Raw genomic sequence first — 20,808 nt, forward strand, 5'->3', positions numbered from 1 at the left:
CCTCTGGACTTCCTCCACTTTTAACAAACCCCAGAATAATTATAGCCTTTTTTGCAACTGCATTACATTGTCGACTCAATTTGTGGTCCACTACAACCCCCAGATCTGCAGTGCTATCATCTAGCCAGTTATTTCCCCTTTTGTAGCTGTGCGTTTGATTTTTCCTTCCTAAGTGAAGTAGGTTGCACTTGTCTTTATTCAATTTCATCTCGTTGATTTCAGACCAATTCTTTAATTTGTCAAGGTTGTTTTGAATTCTAATCCTGGCCTCTGAAGTGCTTGCAACCCCACCCAGCTTGGAGTTAGACATTTTTATAAGCATGCTCCCCACTCCATTATCCACATCATTAATGAAAATATTGACTAGTACTAACCGCAGGACTGAGCCCTGTGGAACCCCACTAGATACACCCTCCCAATTTGACAGCAGACCATTGATAATTACTCTAAGTGACTATGGTCTTTCAACCAGTTGTGCTCCCACCTTATAGAAATTTCAATTAGACCACATTTCCCTAGTTTGCTTATTAGAATGTCATGTGGACTGTGTCAAAAGCCTAACTCAATTAAATCATATCACATCTACTGCTTCTCCCCATACACTAAGCCAGTAACCCTGACAAAGGAGGAAATTAAGTTGGTTTGGCATGATTTGTCCTTGACGAATCCATGCTGGCTGTTCCTTAGAACTCTCCTCTCCTCTAGGGGTTTACAAACGGATTGTTTAATAACTTGTTCCAATTGTTTATGTAACTTGCAGGCTTTAGCTCTACCACTCTAGCTTAGAAGAGAGAAAACCAAATCACCCTGTTCACATGGCACTTAATGCAGAGAGCACCTGACAGCTGCGTGGTCCCCAGCACCTCCCCAGATGTGTACCCGGAGTGCTCTGCCCCGGGTGCAACAGTCTGGTCCTGCAATCACAAGCTGGAGACACTGAGCTAGAAGAACGAGAGAGTGCGAGAGTGTGTGCGCGCGCGTGTAAGTGTAAAAGGGATGGAGGAGGTCGATCCCAGGCTACAAGCTTGTAGCAGGAAATTCCTTTCCATATTATGGCAGAGCCCCTGATGCTGTCGCAGGGCTAGTAAGCAACGGGTGGAATTCAGAGGAAACAGTGAAATTCCCTGTGTCTTGGATGGTGTCCCCATCCCACTACCGGGTGGTCTGTCCGATGGGCAAGAGAAAGACTTTGTGGCACAACTTACACCTGGCACCAAGTCCCCTAGGAACAACATCCACCTAGACCCAGAAAAACCCCTTCTTGCTCCCATCGCCCCAGAGCGCTAGGTACGAACCACAGCAGGGGAGGTCCTCCTCGGTGGAGGATGTCTGCGTGTCCTCAGGGGATGGCTTCTTTTTGGAGAAGCTGATGATCCTGGTGATTTTCCTCCCGGCTGCCCGGCTCACTGAGCCCTTCAGTTCAGCCAAGCCACTCTTCTTGCCTTTTCCTGGGAACAGGGAGGAGAGCTCAGTTCAGGAGTAAATGGCAACCCTCTCTCCTCCAAGGCTGGCCAAAGCAAAGAGGTCACTGTAGTACCATCTCTCAGGCTGGGCTTTACAATGAGAGCAGGAAGGGGTTTCGGGTGTCAGACAGTGGCAAGGAGAGGAGGGCAGAGGGGGGAGAGATACACCGATGGGGCAAGAGCAGGACATCCTCACCCCCAGCAATTGTTGCACTTCAGAGAACTGGTGCATGGAGCCAGGGGCAGATTCAGGCAGAGGCTGCAAATATTTCTCTGTAGCACGGGCCTCAGCAACTCCACCACATGCAGCAGGGCCGCATGGCAGTGAGAGGAAGCTGTACCAGCAGGCATGGGTGCCCCCTTCCCACCTCCCGGCAGCTTATTGAGACAGCTGCAGAGAGGTGATGAGGATGCTTCCTGCAGTGGGGTGGACCCTCCCCCGCACCTCTCCCCCCAGCAGTGCCAGCTCATGGGCCCACAATGGTCAGAGCGGGGCTGGGGCTCTCACCGTGCTCCCTTCGGCGCATGGGGGTGCAGTTCTCTCCTGCTGCCACACTGTCCGAGTCAGACGTCTGTTTGTCTTGTGATAACCTCTGCGGGGAGGAGGGCAGGCATCCATTTCAGTGCAGTTCCTCTCTCCATCCCTTCCTCCCCTTGACATGGGTCCCCATGGCTTTTAACCACGTCAATGCCGCACTGAGTGACCATCCCTGACCGAAGTTCTGTGAGTCTGGCAAAAGTCAGTGTCCAGCCTAGCTCCTGATAGCCCCACCCTAGGCAGGGGGACAGGAAAGGGCATATGCCCCACCCCCCTAGAGGAACCCCCCCCATCTCCATTCCAGGGCTGGCTGGGGAGGTGGTCTTGGCTTTTTGTTGCCCATTGGAGGGGGTCCCCTTCTGCTATCATAGGGGGTACCACAGAAGGGCCATGCAAACAATGGGAGCAAGGCTGATCTTGTAGAACCCAGGAACCCAGTCTTCAGCTGCCTGATTCCTGAGAGTTTAGTCACTGTTCCCTTCTGCTGTGTATCACTAACCCCCAGCCACCCGCACTGGCAGGGGAGAGACACCTTGTCAAGGTCCATCTTGCAATGCAGCACAGGGGATGTAGGGGCTTCAGTCACACCTGTTCCTCCTCCACTGGCACTGCTCCCTTCCTTTATCACCTGTGGAGACAGACCACTCAGCACCAGCCTCTCAGGCCCCACAGGGAGCGCCTGAGCCCCCAGTCATCACCCCAGTAACAAAGGAGCTCTGACCACACTGCTTGACCCGACCACAGCAAACAGCATTTTGCCGTAGCTATTTATGAACTATCCCTTCCTGGAATGATTGATCCAGTCCCCTGTTGCCTTCCAGGGGGAACAAAGCAACATGTTGTGCCCTGAAAGCTCCCTTTGGAGCAGGGTCTTGAAACTCCCTCCACAAAGTCCTGTTTGAGATAATAAATGGTTTGGCCATTAAAAAGGTTCAGGGACATTTAACGAGGACTCGGACTACAGTCACAAAGGCCCCTTAGGTTCCAGCTAGCTGATCTGGGAAGCTTTGGCAATCTCCTACAGGGGTTCTGCCCAAGGTACCTATACGACCCCACCACCATAGATAGCATCTGAGCACCACAATCTTTTACGTACTGATCGCCAGGAAGGCTGTAGCAGAGCAGGGAATTGCGTCTGTGTCTCTTGAGTCCCAGATTAGGGCCTTGACCATCCTTCCTGTGAGGTTGTGGTGAGCCTAGGCTCTCTGGGGAGATGCCGGTCAGGATGGACACAGCATGAGGACAACCCACCCTGCACTGCTTCAGCCTTCCCGTGTCCCATCCCTGCCAGCCAGCAAAAGGAGAGGGGTGATGAAAAGCTGCTACAATCATAATGTGGGTGACCAGAACTTCTTGCTAATCTCCACACAGGTTCAGCCTGGGAGAAGTTCTCCCATCCCTCCTCCACCCGCACGGGGCCCTTAACCAAGGCACATGCAGTAGCCAGGCTGAGTAGGGCAGATCTGACAGCACCAGGAGCCCTGGAGTGCAGTGTAATGGGGCAGGGGGGCAGAAATGGGGCTGGGTTGGCGTCCCAATCTCTCAGCAGTGAAATGCCCCACATCAGCAGATTGGGGCGGGCAGGGGCTCATACTCGCCAGGGGTGAGGTAGTGCTATTTAAATGCACTCCTGTTTCAGGCCTTTACACGCTGCCAGCTCAGAGGCAGATCCGGTAACTTCACCGGACAGTTTCGAAGCTACACAGCCTCCCATGGCAGAACAAAGGCAGGAAAAAGGAGGGGGAGGGTAAACAAACAGCTCCCCTCTCCCTCTGCCCATGGGACTCCAGCCTATCACACGGGGAGCGGAAAGGGGCCGGGGCTCCCTGGGCCTGGTAGCTCGCCCCACAGCTGGTGTCCCAGTCTGGCAGGAATGATAAAAGATGGGTGGAAAAATCTCCTTCCCTTCAGAGATAAGGCAGCACTGGAAGCTGGGCCTTTCCCATGAAGCCAGCTAACCTGCCTACCCACTTATGTCAGACAGGGATCACAGGAGCTGGGCCATGTACTGAGATGGCACCAGTACAAGGAGGAGGTTCCACCAGAAGGACAAAAGCTGGTCAAATGGGGAAAGGCTGGATTTTGTGGGGGGAGGAAGCCTGTGTGGCCAGTGGTGTGGGCTAGGGAGAAAGGCATAAGCTGCAGTAAGAGGTACCTTCAGCCACTCCTCAGCCTGCTCTTTGCTCTGCACTGCCAGCACCAGAGCCTCAGCCCCTGGCAGAGAGAAGCGCAGCTCATGCTTCTTGCGGCGCCCATCCTTAGGCACATAGTTGACGCTGCAGGCGCTCAGGGGCACCTCCAGGTGTGGCTGCCGGTCCTTGGAGCTTTTGTAGCACTAAAAGAAGAGACAGTTGTTTCCCACAGAGTCGAGGCCTGCCTGCATCTCCTGCCAGGCTGCGGAGAATGAGCGTGCTAGCACAAAGGGGAGTATCCCTGCTGAAGCTCTATCTGCCCTTACAGGGGGCTTCATCTAGCGACCTCGTAGCAATTCACAGTGGTGGCACAGTATCATTAGCCTCATTTTACAGAGGAGGAAGCTACAGGGAAGTCAAAGTCACAGAAGGGGCCAGGACTAGAACCCAGGAGTCCCTGCTCGCACCACTAGACAACACTCCCTTCCCAGAACCAGGAACAGAGTCCTGAACCCTACCCTCTGGGCCACACGGTCTCCAAGGTAACTGACCTGCATGATGACTTTACCCATGATGCTTTGCATTAATTTTTCCAGTGATAAATATACAGGGTGAACCCTGATGGCTTCTGGGTAGAGACCTGGACTGTGGGCCTCACGGTGTAAGTGCTTCCGAGGTGCTGTTATTCTGCACAGCAGGTATGGATTAGATATGCAACATTGCCATGAAAGGCAGTCTCAGCCCTGCTCACAGCCCCATGGAAGACACGGCCTTTCATTTACTCAAACAATTCACTGAACATGCATGGTTAGTCCACTTGTAAGCAGGGATTAGCAAAGCTGCTGCATGTCCTTTGGTGCTCTTGGCTCACTTGCACCCTATACACAGGAGGCTCCCCGTTTCTCCAGCTCAGGATCTCTCAGACTCTAGATCTCCCCAAAGACTTCCTGTATCCTGGGTCCCCCTGCACTCCCCAGCACTCAGGAAGCTAAAGTCTCACCAGGAGTTTGTTGTCCTTGATGACTGTCAGCTGCTTGGCCCACTGCCCAAAGCGCTTCTTGCGCAACAGGAAGGCACAAATCCTGCAGTCCTTCACCAGGTTCATAGACGCTTCCTCTGACGGCCATTGGTGTGTCAGCCGCTGGCCCTTCCCATCCTCCTCCTCTTCATCATATGACTCATAGGAGCTGCTCATTGCATCAGAGTCATTGTCTGGAAGGAAGCAGAGACCCTCCCAGTCACCCCAGGATGCTCCTGACAACGGAGCTCCAATGCCCTGCACATTGAGTGGGACTTCAGCCTGGAGGATCATCTTCTCCTAGCAGTGTCTTGGGAGAGAAAGCCTTTGAGTGTGTGTGGGGCAGGGGGAGGGAAATCAAACTCTGGAACAGCAGCAGTTCAACACTAAATTTCCATTTTCCTCCAGCTCCTTTCCAATTTGCACTGGCATTTCTCTTTATGGAATACGCAAAGCATGGAGGGGTCTAAGTGACTGCTTACGTGTGACAAACCTTCTCTTTAGATGGAGAGTCACTCGTGGAGAAAGCACTGGCTAGGACATGCAAGAGGCCTGACTATTTGCTGAGCAGCCTGTGTAAGATCAGTGTACATGTCTGAATTGCTCAGGGACTACTGACCTCCAAGGGATACTCCAGGATGCAGCTCTTTGCCCAGGCAGCTGAAGCTTTTCTCGGCCTGCTGTCTTTGTTTTCATTGCACGGTTACTTTAACTAAAGTCAAGGGCTCCCAGAGCAGCAGTATAACCTCTTATACCTGGTTATAAACTGCCAGAAATTAACAGACCCCTGGCTCTCTTCTTTGCTCTCAACACCTGGAGCAATTCTTGCCTTGAAGGCCACAGAACTACCATTGATGGTTACCACAGGGCTGTGGTCCACGCAGACTCCTAGGTACCCTTTGGCTCTGTGTAGGATTCCCCATCCCACCCCCGGCCATCAGGCTGATGGCTCATCCCCTTTGGCTCTTTCCCTGTGGTTAGGCACCTGTCTTGAAAAGCCTTTGCCCTGGTACCTACAGGAGTTTTTCTGCTCCCCATTCATCCTGGTAACAGGGTAGTTGCTGTCTGCGTCCTCATAGTAGCCATCCTCGATTGAGTTGGGGGGGCTGGAGCTATCTGCAGAGAGAGCAAAGGGTGTGAGATTTGTGATGAAGGAGACCCCTGCACAGGGACTGGGATATTAGCAGGGCATGTGTGTGGCACAGACACCGGTGACAGGGCCCATCAGAAGGCTGCGCTGAAGCAAGTCATGCCACAGCTTGGAGCTCTCAGCTGCCAACACCAGCTCCAGCTCAGCAGCAAGGCCAAGTGTAACGGTTTAGACACAGGTGCAGTTATAGCTGGATGGAAGTGGTGGGAGAAGGGGAGGGATTTTGTCCACAGGCTAATCTGAAAAAGCCTCAGCAGCAGAAAACCTCCTTTCCCTCCTCTGCCAGCTCTCCAGGAGCCACCGGACAGCCCCGCCCACAGGAGGAAGGAGATCGGCTGCCAAGTGACATGGTTTGGGAAAAGCACCCTGCTCTTTTCCTGACAGTCCTCCAAGGTCACAGCCACTCCCGGGGAGGCTCAGCACACACTCCCCCTTCACATACAGGGCCTGGGAGTGCCCCACCCCCCTCCCCTCAGGCTGCCCTTCACACAGGCATTGAGATCAGCGGCTAAGAGAGGAGGGAGCATTTGAGGGGCTGAATCCTACACCTGAGAGAACACAAAGCAAAAACCTCCCACTTTGGGGAAATCTTTTCCTTCCCTTGGGGGCTGGGGGGGGGGCGGTCTTGGAGCCCCTGCCCAAGGGTGCTCAGGGCAGCCGCCTCACATCAGGCCCTGGATAGGAGCTCCTTGGGAGCCCAGTAATGTCACTCCCAAAGGGGCTGGCAGGTGTTGCTACCGGGTGAAAGATCCCCTTCACTCTCACTGCCCACAGCAGGAGCCAGGACTGGGGCTTTGTTCATTCCAAAGGCCTCAGAGAGACCAGGACTTAACACAGATAAAATCCAGCTCCCACTGAACCTGCTGCTCCTTAGTCACCCCCTCTCCCTGCCCTAAGCCATTAGGCCAGCTGTGGGAGAGATTGTCTTGCATCAGGATCTCAACATTCCTGGCCACTGAGCCCTGAGTGAGGCATTTCCGGCAAGGTGGGTGCAAACAGCCCCCAGTACTACCACTATGTGGGGATGGGAAGGCAGCAGGGACAGGAGTGCCACTGCCCCCACCCCAGGTCACTGCTTTCCCCAAGACACGCCAGTGAGGGTCAGCGCCCTGTGGGACGCTGGCAAGGACTCCTGGTTTTGATTGGCTCCCATGCCAGCCTCTGTACAGACATGCCAGGGGCCACCTGCTGGGTATTCTCCAGTCCCCTCCCCACAGGTGCTTCCTGTTTACTAGGGTCAGACTCACTGCGGGAGGTGATGTATTCAGGGGCCTTGCCTGGGCCCAGAGGCAGGGCCTCCTCGTAGTAATCTTCAGGTGGGGGGGTTGTGGGAAGTGGTGGAGGAGGGTCCCTGGGAGCCTACAAAGGAGAGAGACAGACCAGTGTGAATTACGGTGAAGGAGCAGGATGAGGCTGAGTTACAGGGTGTCCAAGGGGCCCCATTAACAAGAGCTGTTCCCATAACGGCAAGAGAAGGGTAACAAGTCTCCTCCTCAGCCTCCTGGATCTGCGCGTGCCTCTCCCCATCCAAGAGGTTATCAAACCCAGAGCCCAGACCCTCCCCTTTCGCTGTCTGCTTCCACCCCCTCAGAACAGACAGGGACTGTGGCTTGAGAAACCCCAGCCCAGCCATCATCACGTTTCAATCCAAATGCCTGCAATTCTTGTCCTTTCACTACCACATGACTGTGACAGGGCCCCAAGGACCTGTGGGCATGGAGATTGAGGTGGCTGGACTCACGTTTTTAGATGGATGGCTCCTTGTGAGCTCCAAGCCAATGCCCTCACTGGTGTCCCCATCATCCTCCTGCATATCCTGGAGATCTCGCAGGTCACAGTCTGGAGTGGGATTAGAGAAGAGATGCTAAGCCAAGCAATGATGCCAGGAACAGGGCTCCACAGACAGACCTTCAGGGAAGGCCTCTCTCTTTCTCAGTGCCACACAAACTGACCACCCCCAGCCCACACCAGAATTAGCCTGTTGTCACAAGAACGTCGTTTATAGTCCAAAATGAACAAGGAGTCCTTGTGGCACCTTAGAGACTAACACATTTATTTGGGCATAAGCTTTCATGGGCTTCACACCACATCATCTTCCCAAGCGGAAGAAGCTATGGGGTTTCTATAGGCACGCTAATATTTGAGTGCCCCAAAGTGAGCTAGATATTTTGTGTGCGTGTGTGGGGCAACTGCATAGACCAGTGTGACAGCAATGGGGTCACCCCCTGCTTCGAGCAGTGGATCTGGTTTTATTGGTGCTGGGAATGCTCCCACTACACCAAGGTTAGTGGGAACCTGTTCTTTCCATCCCTCCCCTGGGAGCAGTCACCTGGGTAGCCAACGAAGAGGGACTAGAGCCCTTGAGTAACAGGTCATCCAAAGGATAGGGCTTCACTCCCAGTGCTGAGGGCGTCGGCCCTCTGCCGGGGTTATGGGAGTTGAGCTAGATAGCTAGAGAGTCACAGCAGTTCAGCTGCATGGCCAGCAAGGTGTGACGAGCTGTACATACCAAACTCTTCAAAGAGGGACTCCACAAAGCTGGTGCTGTTCTGCAGGGCTGCTGTGTTCACGTACATGTAGTCCAGAGTCTTCCCTGGAAAGGGGAAAGGACATTACCACTGCTGGGGAGGAGCAAAGTCACCTTTTGACTGCATGGACAGGGCAGGATGGCATGGCCAGCACAGGGAACTCTTGGAATCATAGAAGATTAGGGTTGGAGAACACCTCAGGTGGTCATCTAGTCCTACCCCCCCCCGCTCAAAGCAGGACCAACACCAACTAAATCATCCCAGCCAGGGCTTTGTCAAGCCTGACCTTAAAAACCTATAAGGATGGAGATTCCACCACCTCCCTAGGTAACCCATTCCAGTGTTTTACCACCCTCCTAGTGAAAAAAAGTTTTTCCTAATATCCAACCTAGACCTCCCACACTACAATTCAAGACCATTGCTCCTTGTTCTGTCATCTGCCACCACTGAGAACAGCTGAGCTCCATCCTCTTTGGAACCCCCTCCTTCAGGTAGTTGAAGGCTGCTATCAAATCCTACCTTGCTCTTCTCTTCTGCAGACTAAATAAGCCCAGTTCCCTCAGTCTCTTCTCAAAAGTCATGTGCCCCAGCCCCCTGATGATTTTTGTTGCCCTCCGCTGGACTCTCTCCAATTTGTCCACATCCTTTCTGTAGTGCGGGGCCCAAAACTGGACACAATACTCCAGATGTGGCCTCACCAGTGCCGAATAGAGGGAAATAATCACTTCCCTCGATCTGCTGGCAATGCTCCTACTAATGCAGCCCAATATGCCATTAGCCTTCTTGGCAACAAGGGCACACTGCCAACTCCTATCCAGCTTCTCATCCACTGTAATCCCCAGATCCTTTTTTGTAGAACTGCTGCTTAACCAGTCAGTTCCCAGTCTGTAGCAGTGCATGGGATTCTTCCATCCTAAGTGCAAGACTCTGCACTTCTTGTTGAACCTCAGATTTCTTTTGGCCCAATCCTCCAATTTGTCTAGGTCACTCTGGACCCAATCCCTACCCTCCAGCGTATCTACCTCTCCCCACAGATTCTTGCAGCAAACTTGCTAAGGGCGCAATCCATTCCATCATCCACATTAAAGAAGATGTTGAAGAAAACCCATCCCCAGACGACCCATGGGGCACTCTGCTTGATACCTGCTGCCAACTAGACATCGAGCTGTTGATGCTCGACAATCTAGCCAGCTTTTTATCCACCTTATAGTCCATTCATCCAATCCATACTTCAACTTGCTGTCAAGAAGACTGTGGGATACCATATCAAAATCTTTGCTAAAGTCAAGATACACAACTCTTTGTTGGACCCCACTCAAATGGGCACACGCCCAGCTCCCCAGGAGTAGTAACCCAAGGAACCACTGCAGCCCTAAGGACAGCCAGCCCAGCTAATCAGGCCACGCATGCTCATCTGCGGGGCCCCTCATGAGGACACCTGGTTCCCAAGGGCAGCAGCCTGAGGGAGGGGAGAGCAGCAGGGAGGTGGCTGGCGGAGAAGTGGGAGTGCACAGATGACACAGAGCAAGGATAAGGAAGCCAAGGGGGAAATCTACACCTCCCCATCCCATGGAGGGTCATTTCCGAGGGTCCCATGGAGATATTTTCACTCTGCGGGGTGCCATGGGGAGGAGGTGGCCTGCCAGGTGTGAAGCCTGTTATGGAAATCCCCTCTCAGCAGAAACTGCCAGCAAGAAGGCCAGTGGGAAATGAGTGTTTCCACAGGAAATGCAGAGCAATTCCAGCCCAGTCACAACAATTCCCTTCCCTGGGCTGGGCCTGTTTGCACAGGAGCTGCCGGTGTCAGTGCGCAGCAGTGTGCCAGACGGCCTGATGTACACATGTTGTGTAACTCTGACGTCTGACAGCTGGAGAAAGGGGAAAAGGAGGTCTCATGGGGGTCCTGCTGCGGCAGGGATCTGCCAGGGTTTGCCAAGGAGCAGCGCCAAAGGACGATACGAGCAAGCGCTTCAGCGGAGGATACGGAGACACATCGCGCTGAAACCAGAGAACTTTCCATCCCAGAGCGCCTGCAGCTCCCATCGCACGGCAGGTGAAACAGTAATAAATACAGAGAATTTGTCGGTATCCAGAAGGCTTGAATAAATCAAGAGGGTAGAGCAGTGGGATCTTTCCAGCTATTGTTTAATGCCGGTATCTCTGCTACTCAAGGTCAACTGGAGGACTTTTTCTTTGCACGAAAAAACCACCAGAGGGAGTCATGCGCCTCATCAATAAAGGGGTCTGATATGCAGCCAAGCAATAAATGACTCTCTAGGGAGAGGGAGATCCAAGGGCTGGGTGCTCCACCTTCCTGGCTGAATGCGCTGCCTCATGAGCTAGAGAGCAGCCAGTGCTAGTTCGTTCATGCCTCACCTCAGTTTCCTGTATCCCCATTTGATATTCACTGCACTGGATGAAGGAAAAGGCAGTTTCTACGGCTGCCCATGACGGTTGTTACTCCAAATTCCCTGGCTGCTGCAGAAGAGTCCAGTCCTGAACTACACTCTCTCTCTGCCCACAGCCAGGAGACCACAATGTCTGTTTGCCACGGACCGTCCTTGGCTGAGGCAAGCTCTTCTCCTCAGCTCCACAGACAGAGCTGTGAATCCCCCAGGAGACAGACAGCTCCCAGGCCCTCACTCCTGCAGCCTGTGGGCAGGCTTTACCCCAGAGCACCAGGGGTAAAGAACCAGGCTTTTCCACCCAGGGCATCCTCCCAAACTTAACGCTGTAAAAGCAAGCGTGCTGCACAGACCAGGCCTGAGCGGACTGGAGGCATGACACCGCCCCCTGCCCCCAAGTGGAGGCAGAGCCTCCTTTGTAAAGCCAGTTAAGCCTCAGGGCAGTCCTAGAGAGAAGTGGGGGGAGAAGTGGAGCGAGGGGGTGTAGAGGAGGGACAAGGAGAGCTTACTGACCTGCAGGGGGCTGCAGCTTCTGCAGGATAGTGGAGACGGCCAGTTTCTTCTCCATGGTGGTAGTGCTCAGGTACTCATGATCCAGCAACTTGAGCAGCAAGCTGAGCTCCGGGAGGAGCTGGTCCAGCACTGGGGAAAGTAGCAGAGAGAACAGGAGTCAGGGAGCCAGCTAGGGGAGGAGAGAACAAAATGATCCAGGCCAAGGGGTTTGGGCTACTGCAGAGGCTGGAGGGGAACTAGGAAAAAGCAGCTTGGGGGCAGGGACTGTTTGTGTTCTGAGTTTGTACAGTGCCTAGCAGGATGGGGCTCTGGTCCATGACTGGGGCTCCTAGGTGCTCTGGCAATACAAATACTAAACACACCCCACCACCTACTGAGTGTTTGGACAGAGATACAGCAAAGCCTATGCGGGAGCTGGAGAAACAATAACTCCCTTTCCAGCCGATGCTGCAGGAGGGCATCCAATCATCACCTGCAGGCAGGCGACCCTGCTCACTGCTTTTGGACACCCTCTATAATACAGCCCCCCCATGGGGGTCAGTCATATACTGGTTTGAGCCAGGGTCCATTCTTCAGACACCCCCCCACCCCCAGGTTTGGGGTCAAAGGGGACATCAGATAAAACAGTCTCAGGTAAACTAAACGCACTTAACCCAGAAGTTAAACACATTGTGCATTTACAAGCAGAGGGGAAGAAGGGCGAGCAGAGCCACTTCAAGGATATGTCTACGCTGCCCATGTCACAGCGTGGCCGCAGCAGCACTGTGATGTGGGCAGCGTAGTCACGCTTGATCACTGGGGAAGAGAGCTCTCCCAGTGATAAAATAACCACTGCGAATGAGCAGTGGTAGCTTTATTGCCAGCAGTGTAGCTCTCAGCGATAAGGCGTTGTTTATACTGGTGCTTTTCAGCGCTAAAACTTGTCGCTCAGGGGATTGTTTTTTCACACCCCTGAAGGACTAAAGTTTTAGCGCTGAAAGTGGCAATGTAGACACAGCCCAAGCCTTGAGACTGAGCAGCTCTTAACTTGACACCCGGCTGCCAATAAGGATGGTGTCGAGGATGTTATTTCCCCCTATTCCTTGACCCGATCTTCAATTCCCATCATGGTTTTTTAAATAACCCCCCTCCCTGCAAAGCTGGGAATTACGTTCCTTATATTTTTTTCCTCCCTTCTGTCAGGCACGGACACAGCACTGTTACTGTAGGGTAGCTCTTGGGTGCTGGCAGCCATTTTCAGAGGAAGAGCATGAGAACATGGTGTTTTGGAAGGAAAACAGAGCTTCCCGAGGACTTCGCAGGCCTAGCATTCTGCACCTCCCCACTTTGGTGCAGAGAGGGGCTGCTTCAAAGAGTTACACATGAATGACTGATGTTGTTTTAAACTGGTTTAGGAGCTCCTTTTGCTTTGTGGCTTCTGCTTCAACAAGGCCGGCTGGCCAGAGACCCTTCAAGCTGCCTCTGGGCTCCTGCAGCTTTTCACACCCCTGCGTGGAATGCAGCAAAGGCCAGCTGGTATCATCAGAGGTGCTAAAAATCAAGTTGCTGCTACAGAGCAGAGAGGGAGGGAGAGAGAGAGATAAGAGGGGCTGAAGGGCGAGGTTGACATTGTACAGAGCACCCTTTGTCATCCGGAGAGTGGCTGCTCTCCTGTCCAGACACCTCTTGGACAGCGTTCACTGTGCAAACACACAAATACAGACTCTTCTGACCTTGTGTCACTGCCAGGAGACAGCTGGCCACCTGCTGAGCTCGCTGGCCTATCAGATCACTATTCAAATAGCTCAGCAGGGCATTCCTCAACTTCTGATTGCATATAATACACTGCCCTTGTTTATTATTTATCACCCATATGACCATAGAGCCTAATGGTCCCAGCCAGGGTGGGGCCCCATTGTGTCACCTACTGTACAGACAGACAACCTCTGCCCCAAAGGGCTCACAGTATTATTAAATACCTACAGGAGGCCTCCAGGAAAGCGGACAATGCAGCATAGACTCAAGTGCCAGCAGCACACAGAAGACACTCAGCTCTATAGTCTTTGTGTCAAATGGGAACTGCACCATCGCCTAGTTTTCTCCATTCCTGGCCAAAGTCAGCAGCTGGGTGAAGAACGGTTGGGCTAAAGTGGATCCTAGGCAATACTGGGTGGGGTGGGGTGGAAATACTAGCCAGATCAAAACAAACCAAAACTCTTCCACAGAACTTGCCTCCACTCTAGGTTTGTCTTGGCTAGGATTTAAAGGCGACACTGTTGACGGTGTTAGTAACATGGTCTAGTGGAGACAGATGACATATTAGAAGTCTACACTGCCCTGTTTCCATCACGTTTGGGTATGTCTGCACAGCAAATGAAGGTGCGACTAGCATGGACAGGTATACCCTTCAACTTAGCTAGCACCAATAGCAGGAAAGATGCTATCCTGTGCTGAAGCCCGTGCTGCCGCAAGTACAAGCTCACTGGGGACAGGAGGTAAATACTCAGATTGTGAGCCCATGCTGAAGCCTGTGCCACCACATCTATACTACTCCTATTGGTTGTACTAGCTAGATGTCCACGCTGGTGTCAATGCCTACCTGTACCACAATCACACCTTCACTGGTGGTGTAGATGTACCCATCGAATGTGTGGAAAAAGTGCCAGCTAACGCTGTACCTTTAAATCTTAGGCATAGCATGCCTAGAACATCCCCCTCTTTTGAGGGCCTCTGCCCTCAGACTGGTAAGTCACTACACTGCTCAGAGCTACTGGATACCCAAATTACCATGTGACGAAACAGGCCCACTTCTGTCTGCACCCAATGAGAAGATTGCAACCTCTCCTACAAGAAATGGGTCTGGCTACCTTGATCTATGCATTCATGACTTCCTAGCTATGAGTTTCAATAATTGAGTGGAACAAAGCACTAAGGCCCAAAAGGGATTCCAACTGGAACAAAACATGGCAGCCTGTCCGCTTAGCAATACAGATTGGCATGAACATGCTCCTGGCACTGGCTCCCCATGGAGCCCAGAGCCCAGTTCCAGGTCTCTGTTCTGTTATCCAAAGCTCTCCATGGAATTGGCCCAACTACCCGAGAGATTGCCTCTCTGCCCATGACCTTAGCCGCCAATGGCAGTAATGTTCCTCTGGAACAAAGAATCTGTTGGCCCTCAGATTAGTCCAGGAGACAGAGCTGGATTTGGACTATGGAACTCCTGGCCACAAAGTACAAGAATGACCACAGAACTAACCACTTCCACAACTGAATGCAAGACTCATTTCTTCAACTTCGCTTTCCTTCTCTCACACTCTCTCCGCTTTCCTTCTCTCTCCTCTACAGACTGGGAAGACACCGTTGTTATTTCTCCTTTGAGGGACTTGGGACCTGCTCAGATAATGCGCTGAGTTATGTGGAGGTGGAGGTGGGGAAAGGGGATACAAGAATCTAGACAGCGAGCAACATTCCAATAAGCAGGTGTGCATCACATAGCTGTTAACCCAATTCCTCAATCAAGTTCCATCTACTACAGCGTACACTAGAAAACACACCCTGCAGCTTTCATAGCTCTTCTCCTCCTGCTATGCTGGGCTGTGCTGCACACTCTCCGAGCATCCCAGACGCTGATCAGACTTGTTTTCCCTCCCCAGCACAGAGCTACCATCCATGGTTTTGGCCTGCATAGGGAGTGCAGGTTTAGGCTTGTCGGATTAGGGACATGAGAGCTGGGGTGGATAAGATCCAGACAGGCCTCAAACGTCACACACAGCCTGAACTGAGTTGCTGAATGTTAAAGTTTGCTCCTCTACTGTTCCATTATTTTTCATTTTCATGCTGTCCCAGGTCCTAGTGGGACCAAGCGCAGAACTGCTGCGTGACTGTGCCATCCTTGCTGTACTTCTGGCCAAAATGGAAGCAGCATCTCACTGGAAAGCTCATGTGCAAGCCTCACACAAGATCTCCAGCCCAATTTTGCAGACTCAGGGGATTCTGAGGAAGTCTGGAAATGCACCTGAACTTCTGGGGGCCAGCTTAGATCTAAACTAACCTTTAAAGTTTGCCCATCGCTAATTACGGCACAGCAGAGGCTTTGACACTTTCAAAAAAAAAAAAAAAAAAAAAAGGCAGGTCTTTGAGAGCAGAAGGCAAGTCAGATGCAGAGAACACCAGGGACAGGAAAAACCTGCCGTTAGAGAACAGCAAACGGAAGAAACATCAGAAGCCAGAGATAGAGTCTTTCCTTAGGCATGTCTGAGCAACCACCTATTGCCAGCAAATCTGGGAGGACGGGAAAGCATTGGCTAGTGGGGGAAAGGCTGAGGACCCAGTGGGAGAATTGCAGTTGAGCCAGGCAGCCACTCATTCTCTGTGTAGACAGTGTAAGTCATAGGACTTCCTTGCCCCACAGTTATCAGATGGTAAAGAACAGGCAGTGAAAAGAAAAAAACAAACAAACAAACAAAACAGGCCCAGCATGAGCCAAGATCCCCTGGGGGGGAAGCACTGAGGAGGAGAAGGTGGAGGAGAGAAAGGACTTGCACTCCCCAGTCACTGCAGCTTCCTCTGAGGTAGAGAGCAGCATTCCCAAGTCAAGAGCTCCCTGCTGATTTCATACAGCTCAGCAAGCCCCCTGACTTGGGACCCTGCCCCGCTGGCTGTGGGAACCTTCTCTCTCCAAACTACCTTCAGCTCAGCCCTTCCCCCACTTCCTCCAGGGAATCAGTGTGTCATCAGCACAGCAACAAGATACCCCTGAACTAATCTGCCACTGGTGGGATGAGTTTCTCAGCTGCTGTTACCCTCCCCGGCACACCCAGTTCTTGTCTTGCCTGTGGGAGGTCGGGAGTGGGAACAGAACAAGAACAAACTATACCCAAACCCAAGTTCTCCTTTGATTTCATCATGGGTCCTGGGGACCCAATAGCAATCCCTGCCAGCTGGTCACCACACGAGGTGAGAGTGTATTGAGTGCACCAGTGGTGAGTGCCAACCCAGAGTCAGGCTCTGAAGGGATCCAGGATGTCCCTCCCCTCATTCCAGGGCTACCAGCAAGTTTGGAAGACAGATTTGCGAATCCCAGTTCAGGGGGCCAGGGGAATGCCCAGTGAACCCCATTGCTGCAGGATTTCTTTGGCAACCCCTGCATCAGTACGAACAACAGCCAGACCCTGTTCTGAGAAGTGCACGTACTGTGAGTCAGCAAAATCCAAGCACGGCACGGTTCACAGCGGGCTCCAGGTCTCCGCAGCCAGAGTGGTGGGAGGCAAGTTCCTGGGGCTGACCACAGGGGGATTATAATGTGCTGATGAGTGGAAAGGGGTGGAGGGTTGCGATATACAGCATGTGCATGCACCAGCCCCACCAGAACAAAGCTTCAGTTCTATGGTGCGTGGGAGGCGAGCGATCCGGCACCTGAGGGGAGGGTGCGACCCCCCTAGATTGGGATGACTGCACAGCAACCCCCAAACCACACAGGCCTCTCATTGCCATTCGTAATGGAAGCCACATGGCCGGGGGGGGGGGGGATTTGGTGGGTTTTTGTTTTTTTTTAAAACAGGACTGGCAGCGTGACCTGCCACAACACCGTGCCATCTGCGTTAAGGAGGTGCTTGCTTGGAGCTGCTCGCTCTTCTCGAGGTTAGTGGGGGTGCTCCGCCTCCTACAGGGTGAGTATCAAGGCAATGCTCCTGCATGGTGCGAGGGGGTGCTGTGCTACATGAGGCATTGGAAAAGAAGGGTCCTGATTGCTAATGTTCATTAAAGACCTGTGGGTGTCTTGCAATAGTTGGGGGCAAAGCCCATGTCCTGTCCAAATGCCAATTCAGACAGCTGTCTACAGTGTCTGAATTCCCCCTGCAGCTTCCATGGAAAACTGCTTTGCTGCAGCTTCAAGACAAGAGAGAGTCTCCTTTGCTTGGTGTGGTGTTGCTTTATGGCTGATGGCTCCTGCCACCTTCCATCCCAGAGGCAGCTGCATTTCAACAGAGCTCAAAGGGATGCCTGTGCATAAGCACTTGCAGACAGAGTCTAGGCTGGCTTCTCAGGAGTTCAGCCTAGGCGAGGTAGGGCGAAGATGGCTTTAAGCCACCCTGAGCAGCTCAGGCTCCAGGCTGAACTGGGGGCCACAGCATGGCCTCCAGAGCTGGTCTCACTTACAGCAGCCTTACACAGTGGGCTCCAGGTGCTCTGGCCACTCACATGCCTGCCCCCAGCACAACCCTCTGCCATTGCTAGAGCTGGAAGGAGATGGCGCAGGATCAGGGAGAGAAGGGGAAATGGGAGGGGGGGGAAATTCCCCCAAGGGCCGTTCCAACCCCCTTTACGCCCCAGGAGATGTAGACGGGGCCTTGTGAGCTCGTCATTGTTCAGCTGCTGGGCGAGGGCGTCTCCAGCTCATGTTCCGGCAGGTTATGTCTCTCTCTGGGCGAGGCTCTGCTCCCGAGGAAGGATGGAGAATGGAGCAGTAAGCAGGGAGCAGTGGTGGCCCAGCTCAAGAGGGAAGGACCCTGTAGAGAAGCCCGTCTGGCTGCTACTCCCACACATGGCAAGAGACACTGGCTTCTTCCAGATTTATTTCCAAAGATGCTCTGGTCTTAGATGGAGTCTGTCCATGACTCATGGGTTCACCAGCCTTTAAACACGGCTGCTTTGATAAATGGACTGACAGGCAGAAGCCCTCTAGTTCCATGGTCACGCTTGTGGCCTTGACATGCTCCCGCTTCTGCAGTCTCATGAAGCAGCCCCCTGGGGTCAGTCCATGGCTGTAGGGAGCAGCAACGCTAAGCGGGCAGCCCTGGCCAAGCTGGAGAGAACACAGCTGAGGTCCAGCATTGCCAACTCTTACAACTGTCTCTCAATGTTTGGGGCGGTTTCTTAGAGCCCCAGCTCTTGGTGCCAGAGGACTAGGTGAGAATCTCAGCTTTCTTTTTAAAGTGAGCCCATGTCTAGGCCTCAGGGTTGCAGAGAACAGCTGGAAAATGTGAGCTCTAGAGGCTAGGAACCAAAGACAAGAACCCAACATTTTCAAAGTCTGTTTTTGGGGGGCCTGACGGGAGTTTTGTTCACTTGGGGGTGGTGATTCTGCAGGCCTAAAGCTGATGCGGACTCTGAATCTGGTAGAGATGGGACCAGACACACCCAGGTTCCCCCTACTCTCTCCCCACCTCTTCTCTGGCTGGACCTGAAGCCCCGACAACTCTGGTTTCTGGGGGCAGGTTTCTAGCCCAGGTCACTGCCTGTCCAGGATGCAGGCAGGATATGGCCCTCACAAGCCTCTTCCTGCCTCCTCAGCTGATGCACTTCTATCTCCACAAACCTTCTGTTTCCTTCTCCCTCACCAGAGCCAAGCTAGACATTAACCCCTTAGCACCTTGGCGGAGATGGATCTGTCAGCGCCTCTCTCACCACCAGTCTATGTGCAGGGGGGTTGCAGACACCCTGCTCTATCGCTGGGCTCTGGACCATGAGGGGCTGGGAATCAGACCTCCACCTTTCTCCGGAAAGCTTAAACAAGGCTTGGCAGCAGGCCCCACCCAGCTGGGCTGTGATGGGAGAAAGAGGTGTGTGACACTTAGCTGAGAGAGACCAGGGCTCCTGTGCACTATAACACAGCTGAGTTCCTGAGTGGGAAAGAACAGAGACATGGGACCAGCCTGCTTAGAGTGTCAAGCTACTGCAGGAAACCCCGTCCCCTGTTAACAGCTCCAGAGCCACAAGGCCCAGCGTGCCCAGGGTTAGGGTTGCCAATTTTGGTTGGACGTATTCCTGGAGGTTTCATCATATGACATTAATGAAAGGTTAAGGTGAATCTTTAATCCTGGAGGGTTGGCAACCCAGGCTCCAAAAACACCACCAACAAAATAAATTGAGTTCTTCAAGCACAGAAGTTGGGGTAGGGGTGAATGAGGTCAGACAGTATAACGGGCAGGGACAGTGCTCAGCTGCCACCCAATCAACCTTTCATTGTCCTCATTCTCCAGGAACCTGTGGATGATGTGGGGGAGGGGGTGCCTCCCAGTGGGAGGATCTCTCTTCACAACCCCTTGAGGTCTACACTGGAATATCCCATCAGGACATTGAACCAACAAACTGCAGCAAAAACAACCACCACCATCCAGAAATACAAGGATGTTCCATGGGCCAAGAAAGCGAATCACCCCTTGGCGGAGGGGGATGCCATTCCTCCATAGCTCAGGAGAGGTGACAAGCTGGTGGGGCACAAGGGTTTAATGAAGTCTCTGGGATCACCTGTCCATCGTGCCCACTTGTCTTTTGGCACATCGGCTCTAGTGGCCACCAGGGAAATTAAGTCCAGGCCAGTGTAGGGAGCAGGTCATCCACACACACACACCCACCTCCCACTCCCCCCATGGACAGGAAGTTTGCTGTCAAGAGCCCATCTACCTGGCATCCCCAGCTAGAGTCCTCTTCCCTTCCACTTCTAGCCTTCCCAATCCCTCCTCCCAGTTGCTGATCCTGTCACTTGCTCTGTGGACTAACAGCACTTCTGGGGGGAAAAAAAAAAAAAGGGACACTCAGAAACACCCAATACCTCTGCCCTCAGCCACTGTTAGTTAGCAGGTCACCCAGCTAACGTGACATTGACGAGCTAAATTAAAATCACCCAGAGACACGAAATTCACTGTTCACCTGACCGAGCTGACGCCACCCCCACATTCCACCCCCAGGTGGGGTAAAACCAGCCTTAGGGAAGGGGAACAATGCAGCACAGGAGCATCAACGTCTCTGGGGTCCCCTACTGCAGAATGATCTGTATGTCCCCCATAGCCATACTTCTAAAGCCGACCGTGGCGGTTAAGAAAAAAAGGCAATGCCCGAGGGCACTAAGAAACACCCTCCTCCCATGCAAACAGGCCACTAACAAGTAGGACTTTTGTCCTGAACCTTTGCAAGCCCAGACTAGCCACCCATAGCAGGTGCTAGACCACAGCCACAGTCTGTGGTGCAGGCTAGGCCCTGTCCTCTTGCCAGCCTGAGTCACAGCCACCAGCTCCTGCCCGAGGGTCTCAGACTGACTGAGGGCGAAGGGGCAAGTGGTGGTCTATTAATAGTCACAAAG

General features: G+C 53.0%; 1 protein-coding gene across 3 annotated transcripts in view; it reads right to left on the reverse strand.

The window, feature by feature from the left end:
• The window catches only part of AFAP1L1 (actin filament associated protein 1 like 1), a 56,265-nt gene that overhangs the window by 13,521 nt on the left and 21,936 nt on the right, over nt 1-20,808 (reverse strand). For all 3 annotated transcript variants that reach the window (XM_045027568.1, XM_045027567.1, XM_045027570.1), the window contains exons 2-11: nt 11,748-11,876; nt 8,811-8,894; nt 8,043-8,140; nt 7,549-7,660; nt 6,169-6,267; nt 5,134-5,345; nt 4,157-4,336; nt 2,534-2,629; nt 1,972-2,056; nt 1,296-1,448 (exon numbers count right to left, since the gene is read on the reverse strand). In XM_045027568.1, the coding sequence (XP_044883503.1) occupies nt 1,296-1,448; nt 1,972-2,056; nt 2,534-2,629; nt 4,157-4,336; nt 5,134-5,345; nt 6,169-6,267; nt 7,549-7,660; nt 8,043-8,140; nt 8,811-8,894; nt 11,748-11,876 (1,248 nt within the window). The remainder of the gene's footprint in view (nt 1-1,295; nt 1,449-1,971; nt 2,057-2,533; nt 2,630-4,156; nt 4,337-5,133; nt 5,346-6,168; nt 6,268-7,548; nt 7,661-8,042; nt 8,141-8,810; nt 8,895-11,747; nt 11,877-20,808) is intronic.

This window comes from Mauremys mutica, chromosome 8 (genome assembly GCF_020497125.1).
Source record: "Mauremys mutica isolate MM-2020 ecotype Southern chromosome 8, ASM2049712v1, whole genome shotgun sequence".
Taxonomy (NCBI): domain Eukaryota; kingdom Metazoa; phylum Chordata; order Testudines; family Geoemydidae; genus Mauremys; species Mauremys mutica.